Raw genomic sequence first — 10707 nt, forward strand, 5'->3', positions numbered from 1 at the left:
TATTGCTGCCAGGTTGAGCAGTGAGTGCCACATGGACTTTGTACAATGTGTTTCATTTCAAATTCATATTTAATTTACATTTAAATGCCAGTTTTTGTTATTTTCACCTATTTATTTTTGTATAGTTAAATATAGCTTATCTAACAGTGATATTTTATGCTTACAAACTGGTGTTTAAATACTAGAAAAAGAACAATGCTACAATAGGTGGGTTGTGTGTTAAGATTATAATGCTCCTTTTTTGTATTATATATTCTTGTGGGATCCTTTAATATGGAGCAGGTGGATGAAATAATCCTTGAAGTAGAACAGAAATTATTTCAGGTGGAGAAATCTGTTCTGGCTGCAGAAAGTAATTATTTTCAAATAATGTTTTATGGTGGATTCAAAGAAAACTCAATGCACCATATCCACTTGTATGGAGTAAGTGAGACCTGTTTTCAGATTCTTCTGGACTTTGTAAAAAGTGGCAACATGGAGCTGAACCAAGGAAATGTTACGGATCTCCTGGAAACTGCTGATTTTTTAGATCTAAGACAAGCTAAGCAGCTGTGTATTGGATACTTAAAACAAGAATTAGGAGTTTCTAACTGTTTGAGTATGATGTCCTACTCTCGACAGTATAACTGTGCAGAACTTTTTGATTCAGCTTTCTATGTTGCAGTCACACATCTATCTGAGCTTTTGCAAGACAGTGAAGATGAATTCAGCGAGTTGGACAAGGAAACCCTCATAGAGTTGCTGCAAACAGATGAACTCTATGTCACTAATGAAGACTTTGTCTTTGATGCTGTGATGAAGTGGGTCATGGTAGACTCCATAAGAGAGAAGGAGTTTGAAGAATTAGTCAGTTTCGTCAGACCTGCTTTTCTTAGTCTCACCTTTCTTGATGTTCTTGTAAAGCGCAGCCAGAGATCAAAAGAGCATGATGTCTACGCAAGGCTTTTACAGATGTTAAACACAAAACCTCCCAGGGCTTGGAGTTTAATGAATGAGGTTATGTCTACAAGCAGAACCTATGAGACCTTGTATGTGCTTGGAGGCAAACATGAAAAAGAGCATCAAGAACTGTATGTCTACTTGCCGAAGACTTCCACATGGAGACCCTGCTCACCCTTACAACGCAAAAATCTCACACAGTATGCAGTCGCCACAGTAGGTAACACTCTAGAATATTATCAATATTTACATAATTTTCATTTTTTGTAAGATAAATTCTGTGGTTTCAATTTTGTAAGCAAAGTATTACCTAGTTTTAAAATTTTGTCAGTTTTTAAACTGAACTCCAGTCAAATGTCAAAGTAAATAGCTGGAACACAAGTATGAAATGCAGTTCCCACCTACGTATTTTAACTGTGATCCACATATCCCTGTCAGAAAATGCAGCTGGGATGTTTGTTAGCAATATTTTATATACTGTAATATTAAATAGCCTGTTTTATACATTCCATACCCTAGGCTGCTACACTCTGTATACTACATTGCATTTACCAAACAAGCATACCTCTCCAGGTATGTTATAGAATAAAAGAGTATTTCTTCCAATAGAAATACTCAGTTTGTATCTCAGTCAGGTCAATTACAGTCCTGGTGGTACCCAGGAAACCACTGCACAATAGTAACATATGGTTTCCATATATTATCTTCAAGAATTGACTGTTCTCTTGCCACCTAAAATACCCTATCTCTACACAGGTGCCATTGTAGGGAGATTATAAATGTTATTCACTTAACCTGTTAGTGATTTTATTGTTTTGATCTATATGTATCTACAGTATAACTATATAATATGTAGAATGGATTATGATAACCGAAACCGAATGATCAAAGTGGTAAATGCTAAGGTGTTATATTGGTAATTCATTAGCATATATAACTGTTACAAACATGAAAAAAGGATTTTGAGTAAAGTTGTACTGAGTAAAAAAAAGTCAAGTAAGGAAAGGTTTTAATATTTAAATCAATGTTTATTCTTTCAGGCAACCTGGTAATTGTTACTGGTGGATATTTCCGTGGGGATTTTGTATGGTATAGCATAGACTGGGTTCTCATATATGACTCCTCTAACAACAGCTGGACCGATGGACCCCCTATGAAGATATCCAGGAACTGCCATTGTGCTGTAGGGGTTGGGCTCTACCTTTATGTTATAGGAGGAAGCACAGATGAGGGTGTTACTCCAGATGTTGAGAAGCTGGACCTGGCAGAGATGACTTGGGAATCCCAAAGCCCTCTAATCAGACCTGTGGAAAGAGCAGCAGCTGCCAGTGTAGATGCCAAACTATATGTCATATGTGGCCGTGATGAGAATGGAGATGTGTACAGCGGAGTGCAGAGGCTAGACACAGAGACCGGTGTGTGGGATGTAATCACCTACTCTCCTATGCCAAGGTATGATAATTTAACAAATTTATGTTTAATTCCATTGGTAGAATAAGAGAAAGGTAAAGCCTCTGTCCCAGTCGCAGTGTCTCCCTCACTTCCTGTCCGGTAAAATGTGGTCAGCTTGAAAGTTAGAAAAGTAAGGGCCCTTGATAGCAGAAAAGTCTGAAAAGGAATATTATCTCTTCCCCATTCTATCCAATGCTAAAAAGAAAGAGAAAATTTTTGATTTGACATAAAATGTTTTTGACTTCACTGCAGCTAAAATCTTATCATGAAGTTTAATCAATAAATAAACAAAGCTGAAATTTATTATACCTATTTCTCCCCTTTACTTGTTTTTCATTTCAACATTCTAATTAAACAAAACTTTTTGTTTTGATCTGCATCTCTCTGCAGTTTTACTTTGTTATTATCATATAGCAAAGCATTAATAGAGGGTATTTCAAAAGTTTGGTCACAATCTTGCACTGTACTGATAGTACAGTGATTCTTCTTAGTGAACTAGCTAAAATATAAAAAATGCTAAGAAATGTGATTCCGGAACGTATTATCTTTATTAGCTGAGGTATCACTGTATTTAACAATACACAAAATGATGCATTCTGCATGCAGTGTGAGTTTGATATTGTTTGGTCTGTTCACAATATACTTCACATCTCTTTCTGCACAGGTGTGCACATATTAACGTTGTTTATGTATCTAATATCGTTACAATCTTTGTGAAGGGTACCACTTGTTGATAAACATTTTACTTCTGTCTCCTTCATTTATTTAAGGGTTTAACATATATGAGTAAAATCTAGAGCTTAGTTATTCGCAATATAGTTTCATAGTGTTTTGTGGGTGTAGGCTGTTTTGTTTCAGGTAAGATGGGTGTCGTGCCTGCATTGCCTTGTTTTAAATGAAAATCATGCTTTCTGGGAAATTTAAATGTAAACCCGAAATGGGCATTTCACACAACAAATACAATGTTTTCAGCACTCTTTCTATCCAGCCTGCAAACAAACACTGTTCCAAATATTTAAGCTAAATACAAAGGTTAGTTGTATAAGTTGTAAATATATGTGGAAGGCTCATCATGCCTCGTCAGGACCCCTCTGTAAAGTGTGGTCCCTAACTCTAAACTTCAAAGAGCATACATTGGGGGAAATAAGAATTGAACACGTCAACGTTTTTCTCAGCCCCGTTTCTAATGGGGTACTGACGTGAAATTTACACCAGATGTCGATAACAACCCAAGTAATCCTTACATACAAAGAAATGAAAACAAATACATCTATAAATTAGGTTATGTGTAATACAGTAGAATAGTACAGTGAATAAGTATTAAACACATAAAAAGGGGGCGAAGAAAATAAGGTTTTATATTTTAACCATGCATTAAATGATTGGAATAGAAAGGTTTCTTCTAAATAATGTATGTAATAAATGAGATAATTAGGATATATCATATATTTAAATTTTGGGTTATTATGCCACTGGGTTTTGCAAAACTCTTCTGTTCTAAGGTTATTTTACACTATTTTATCATCTAAAATTTTACTTCAGTTCCTTCCATTTTTTAAAATGAAAGTCGCCATATATTAGCACTAGGTAAATAATAAAGAAATGAATAATATGTTTTTATGTAACTGTATTTGTATTACAAAGTTATATGTTTTTGCCTATTATGGTCTAATATTTTTTTGTATATATGTTTGTTGCTTTGAATTCTCAATAAAAATTAAAAATTAAAAAAAGGAGGGTGAAAAAAAAAGGCGTGGAAAGCCAAGAAACCTTCTGAAATCTATCAGTATTTACAAACCAGTCCTGTTCAATCCCCTATCAGTGCAAATTTATATTAGCTAGTTTAGTCCTAGTTAATGGCCTATAAAAATGGTTCTCATTACTAAGGTGTCACACAAGAAGCATTTCATGATGGGTAAAAGAAAAGAGCTCTTTCAAGACCTTCCCAACCTTACTGTTGCAAAACATACTTATGGCATTGGTTACAGAAATATTGCTAAAGCTTCGTACACACTTTCAATAATTATCGTTGGAAACGAATGACAAACGACCGATCGTCCGAAAATCGTTAACAAAAAAAGGTGTCCAACGGCTGACCAACAACGCCGACGAACGAGGATTGTCGTTGGAAATGAATCTGATTGGCTGACGATCGTTCACTATCTATCGTGTGTACAGTCGTTCAGTGATCTTGCATGTTTCTGCAATACACTTTCTCCTTTACATGTCACTCCCTGCATCGTTCAAACGATTGTATCTAGCGTGTGTGCACTATTGGTAGATTATATTTGAACGATCGTATCGTTACAGCATGTACAGAATTGTGCACAATATGATTGTTCAAGTATAATCGTGCATAATCGCTGATCGGTCATATTCATTCGTTTTCTAACGATAATTATTGGAAGTGTGCTCCTCACAAAATTTCAGTCCAAAGAATAACCAGAAGAGTTGTTCAAGAGCCAAGGACCACTCGTGAAGAGCTTCAAAAAGACAGAATTAGCAGGTACAGTTGTTTCAAAGAAAACAATAAGTAATGCACCCATTCGCACTCTCACCTCGCAAGACTCCACTGCTGGAAAAAAAAAGCAAGGGGAATCTTGTTTAAAGTTTCCTGCACAATATTTGGACAAGCCAGTGAAATATTTGGAGAATATAGTTTGGTTAGCTGAGAAATGTCAGGAGGACCAAAAAAACGCCATACCAACAGTGAAGTTTGGAGTTGGGAACATCATGGTGTGGGACTGTTTTCCATCCTTTGGTACTGGCAGACTTTATATAATTGAAGGAAGGATGGATAGAGAAATCTACCAGGACATTTTAATAGGAATCTGCTGCCATCTACCAGGATGCTGAAGATGAAATGAGGGTGGACATTTCAGCAAAACAATGATCTCTAACAGACAGTCAAGGAAACTCTCAATTGGTTTCAAATAAAAAAAAAAAAAGCTGCTAGAATGGCCCAGTCCATCACCCAACTTAAATCCCATTGAAAATCTATGGTAAGAACCGAAGATAAGAAAGATCAGAGTTCATAGCAGAAGCCCCAGGAACCTCCAAGATTTGAAGACAGATTATGTAGAAGAATGAGCCCAAATCACACCTGAGCAATGCATGCGACTAGCTTATTTGTTTTGGTTTCTATGTGTGGATCACTAAGGTTGTTTCCTACATCTGGTGAAAATTTCATGTCAATAAAACCTCCATTTGAAATATGTTTACCGAGAAAAACTGTTTTCAATACTTCTTTCTCTCACTGCATATAGCAAAAGATCAGAGCAGGTATGCCTCAGTCCAGTCATTACTTTATAACGGTTTAGGGACACACCAAAAGCCCATCATAGCTCTTTAAAATACCAAGCCATGACAAATACAAGCAAACAAGTCTAACATCTACAAAATTATTAATATAATCAAGAAAAAAGTTTTGTTTTTTTGAAGGATGCAAACTTGTTAGACACTTTATCGGACTCTTACAAAAAAGTAACCTAATGTATTCAGGGCATTTTAAAATTGTAGTGGCTAATTCAACCTGTCAGGCTCTACCAAGAAAAAACAAATTAGCATTTTTTGGTGGACTTACAAGTCTATAGTGCTAAAATTTAGACAGGGAATTCAGCATAATTTTTGTAAGCTATTCATTTTATGTTAGTGATATCTAAGTGTACCAGGCCTGGAAAATTATGTTGAACCTAAAAAAACAGAGTGGACAGTTTACATTTTTTGTTGCTTGGACTTTCAACTTACCTATACATGGCCTGCTTAATCAGCATTCCTGAAAAAGCAGACTGGTTCTGTAAAAAGGATTGAATGAAAGACCTTCAAACGAAAGGTTCAAGTTCCCCACAACTTATCTTTAGGACGCCTATGCATAACTGTCACATGTTTCTTAGGGAGTCTATTTACAAATAAGAGGTTCCCCTGGAAGAATACTTTTTGCCAACGTATTGTCATTTAGTTGTTATTGTTTAACATATAGCTATGAGTCTTTTATTTATTTTTGGGTATATTAAATAAAGTTTATAATTTTAATATCGTATTTGTATATTAAGCATTGAAAGTCATATTTGTAAACCCCTTGCATTAACTATTCATGGTTTATGGTTTTCATGTTTTAGGTATGATCTATGTGCAACAGTTCTTAATGGAGTTCTATACACCATTGGAGGAAAGGCTCTGAGGTTTGACCTTCGTACTGAGAGGTGGTCGGTAATTGAGGAGGAATGTCTTGACCGCAAGTTCTTTATGGGATGCTGTTCTGCTAATGGAAGAATGTATTTCCTGGGACAAAGGAGAGCAAGTATAACAAGTGATATTCCTAACTTCGTCCTGTATGACCCATATTTGGACATCTGCCAGGTGGAAGATAGCAATCTTCCTTGTCCTCTTCCCATCAGGGGCTGTGTAACCATGAGACGCTTTGATGTTTGGTCTTGATATCAATATTCCAATATCTGAAATATGCATTTTTTTATGTCTATGTACATTCTAATACTGTTAGATATAGAGCAATAACTGACAAATTTATGTGTTGTTTTTTGGGGGGCATCACATTCAGTAGACAATGAAGTTTGATATAATGAGCCTGATTCATTAAAGCTCTCCAAGACTGGAGAAGATACACTTTCATCAGTGAAGCTGGGTGACATTAGTTAGCAATTATTTTCAATCCTGGACTAATAAATTAGCCCAATAAATCAAGACCTATCTGTTTCTACAGAAAAAAAATATAGTAGATTTTCCGTTATTTTCTTTCTCTTGGTTATTGTAAGGACTAAAAAAGTATTTTCACACAGGTATATTGGAAATATTGTCTCATTATTTTGTATTTTTATTTTCAGCCATTAGGTACACCGCTGGGCGTCTTTTTACATTTGCAGGTCTGATGTTCTATGCTTGTGTTTGCTGAGAAACATAGTTCAAACTTTAGCTTAGACACAACAAATGGGCCACAACTGTTATCCTGTTATATACAGAAGGCTACAAACACAGGTTCCAGTATAGAGAAGATATCTGAAAGCAAACAGCTTCTGCTTTGGTTTCCCTTTAGAAAACCCATAGAGATTTGTGTATTCTGTGGCTTAAAAGTTGCCTTATGAAATGATTATTGGCAAAACAAAGTATAAAAACCTCATAAATAGTTTAGAATAAAGTTAACCCAATTTACACAGTGGTGTTTATTTGAACAATGCGGTGCTCTAAATCATGGCAGCGAGTCCAGTTGGGTATTTCTGGGCTTACAAGCTTTGAAGTAATATCCACTTACAAAGCTAGAATCATATCACACACATAAATCATAGCATAGGTGAAAAATAATTCTTCATAAAGGTACACAAAAAAGGTTTAACGCAAACTATATAGAATACTAGTCTATTAGTGTAGTGAAAAATTAAGTTATCAATGAACAACTGAAATGTTTTTTTAGGTTCAGTATAACAGGATTATGCCCAAGTATCTTATTTAAATTAAGATCCAAACTGTATAGCAATGGTTTTAACTGGTCATCAGGTATCCCAACATCAGTTATTTTAGGATAACAGCTGTAATCTGTTACCTGTCCTTTTGAGTATTTCTCTCCCCCTTCTTCATACCTATTAAAGTGAGAATTCTGTTCGGTCACCGTTTTTCTGTGAAGTCTGCTGCCAAACTCATGAGGGTACTACATAATCATGAAGTTGATTATTTTATTCTGAAATGTAAGCTTAATTGATTACATGGGGCAACGCATTTTTTGTTAGATCTTACACAGGTTTATTTACTAATTTTTGGGTGGTGAATTTGGGTGGTGAATTTGGGTGGTGACAGTTCTTTTTGTTATCACACCCAGTTTTTACGATACAGGGTACCCTACAAATACAAATTTTACATACAATGAAAAAATATTGAAATAATAACTTGAATGTACTGTTTATTTTCTATTTCTTTTGTTCATACAAATGATTTATTGTTACTCTATGACATTTTTTCACAGTAAAACATTTGAAAATGAATGGGGTAAGCGGTTAAGGTAAAAATGTACGCTTATAGCTTTTCCTGGAGTGTTAGGACAATCCCGCCGGATGCTCCAACAATAGTCAGTCATCATTTACATCCCATCTACCCTCATACCGTTCTTCCATGACCTTCAAATCTTGGTGGAATCTTTCACCTTGCTCATCACTGACTGCACCAAGGTTTTGATGGCTATGATGGCTTGCAGAAAATGCACCTTGATGCTCATCTTGCAACCAAGCATTTTGTAGCTCTCCAAGAGTTTCTGGACAATTTCTGTGTAATTATTTGCTCGTGTGTTTCCAAGAAAGTCCTTGACAATGGCTTTAAATGATAACCAAGCATTCTTTTCGACTTCTGACATTGTCCTGATGAAATGCTCATCATTAAAGAGCTGCTGAATCTGTGGACCATCAAACACACCCGCCTTTTTTTTTTAGATAACAGGCTAGGAAATGCCAAAATAAGGTATTTAAAACAGTCTCCCTTAGTTGGCAAAGCTTTAAGGAGCTGCTTCATCAGACCCAGTTTCATGTTCAGAGGCGGGAATATAATATTCTTTCTATCAACAAGTGGCTCATGTAGAATGTTTGGATCACCTGGTTTTAGGGCAGATCCTGGAGGCCAATTCCTTTCCACCCAATGCCTCTCATGAGCTCTGCTGTCCCACATGCACAGATAAAATGGAAACTTGGTGTATCAGCATTGCTGACCAAGAAGGAAGCATACCATTTTAAGGTCAACACAGATGATTCAATTGTGTTGGTGATATTGCAACAACTCAATGACTCTCTTTATGTCTGTATATTCTTCACAAAGAGAAACTGAATGACCAATTGGGACTGACCCAAATATATTGCCATTGTGAAGGAAGACACACTTTAGGCTCCGCTTTACATTATTGATGAATAGTCACTATTCAGTTAAGTTATAGATTGGAATTCCCAATTCCTCCAATAAATTAGGTATGCTATGGCAATACACAAAGCCACTGTCCGTTCTAAAGTACTGCAGAAATGCAATTTCTCTGGTTCGAAAGCATGATACCTTTGTTCCTTTTTCAAGTAAGTTTTTCTCACGCAGTCTTGATGCTAGGAGTTCTGAAGCCTTATTGGATAGTCCCAAATCACGTGCCAAATCACTCAACTCATGCTGATCAAATCCCTTATGAACAGAGTCCTCTTCAATTTCAAACTCTTCATCATTGTTGTCACCTAGCTCATCACCATAATCATGTTCTTCAAGAAAGGGTAGTGTAACGAAAACCGGCACTGGGATTTCATCTGAATGAGCCACTGGGCGTATAGCCGATGGTAGACTAGGATACTCTATGTTACATTTATTTTTCTTGTTATATCCTGAAATTTTCACTATACAAAGTAACAGTCACTGAAATGATCTCCCGGCTCTTGCCAAACCATAAGCATGCCAAATGGCATCTTATCACGTGTTTCCTTTGTCCACATCCGTAAACCCACAACACACTGTTTGCACACCTTATGAGGGGCCCAAGACTTATCTTGATCACCAAGTTCAACTAGTTTGAAAGATGCCAGATAGGCTTGGTCTACAATTGTGCTGATGTTTGCCCTTTGACTGGGAATGGTGAAACTGACACTTACGACAAGAAACAGCAGGGCCAGATATGATCTGAAAGAAAGGAAATACGTGTATAAGTAGAAAAATAAATTTAGGTTATTCACTACATAGAGCAGCACACAACCTCTGACCACACTGTCTTGCGTGTAAATGATTATACAAATCCACACTACAGTAATCGCATTAAAAAAAGCGGTAGAGATTAAATCTGACGAGATAGAGGAAAACTAACTGCACTTTCAGAATCAGCATACCTATTTTAGTGTAAATGGGCTTAAAAATTGAAGTCAACAAAAAATTTGTTTAAAATTGTTCCCCAGTGTTATAGTTGTTTGAATAATTAATGGTTGTATATTTGCTCCTGCTCCAGCTCCCAGATCTCCTCCTGAAGAAGTGAATTGTTTTCACGAAATGCGTCGAGTAATAACTTATGTGGAGAGTCTAATAAAATGTGATGTGTTTGTTTTAAATGTTTTTATTCATAATGTATATTTAATTATAACATTCTGTTTTGCTATGAAAAATATATAAATATTGAACGTGTGGCCTCAATAAAAATCCTGTCCTCTCTAATCTAAATTAATTTATTTTAATTCCAGTTGTTATGCTAAATGATACAGAGATTTGTAAAATGGCTGGTAGTGGCTGAATGTGTAAATCCAATGTGTAAATATATATATATATATATATATATATATATATATATATATATATATATATTTATAT

The 10707-nt window shown here is 35.7% G+C and overlaps 1 protein-coding gene across 1 annotated transcript; it reads left to right on the forward strand.

Annotated features, from left to right (window-relative positions):
- Positions 1-273: 273 nt before the first annotated feature.
- On the forward strand, positions 274-8481 carry LOC140326539 (kelch-like protein 23). The gene is made up of 3 exons (XM_072405215.1): positions 274-1159; positions 1980-2391; positions 6510-8481. Exons 1-3 carry the CDS (start codon positions 274-276, stop codon positions 6826-6828), a joined length of 1617 nt encoding a protein of 538 aa, XP_072261316.1. The 3' UTR covers positions 6829-8481.
- The last annotated feature ends 2226 nt before the right edge of the window (positions 8482-10707 follow it).

This window comes from Pyxicephalus adspersus, chromosome 3, assembly GCF_032062135.1.
Source record: "Pyxicephalus adspersus chromosome 3, UCB_Pads_2.0, whole genome shotgun sequence".
In the NCBI taxonomy this organism is placed as follows: Eukaryota; Metazoa; Chordata; class Amphibia; order Anura; family Pyxicephalidae; genus Pyxicephalus; species Pyxicephalus adspersus.

What these genes read in the sequence shown, in the direction of transcription:
- LOC140326539 (XM_072405215.1), top strand. Translation starts at nt 274, where the DNA reads ATGGAGCAGGTGGATGAAATAATCCTTGAAGTAGAACAGAAATTATTT. An exon ending in GTATGCAGTCGCCACAGTAG is followed by an intron (nt 1,160 to 1,979) that starts GTAACACTCTAG and finishes TTATTCTTTCAG; the next exon opens with GCAACCTGGTAATTGTTACT. An exon ending in ACCTACTCTCCTATGCCAAG is followed by an intron (nt 2,392 to 6,509) that starts GTATGATAATTT and finishes TTCATGTTTTAG; the next exon opens with GTATGATCTATGTGCAACAG.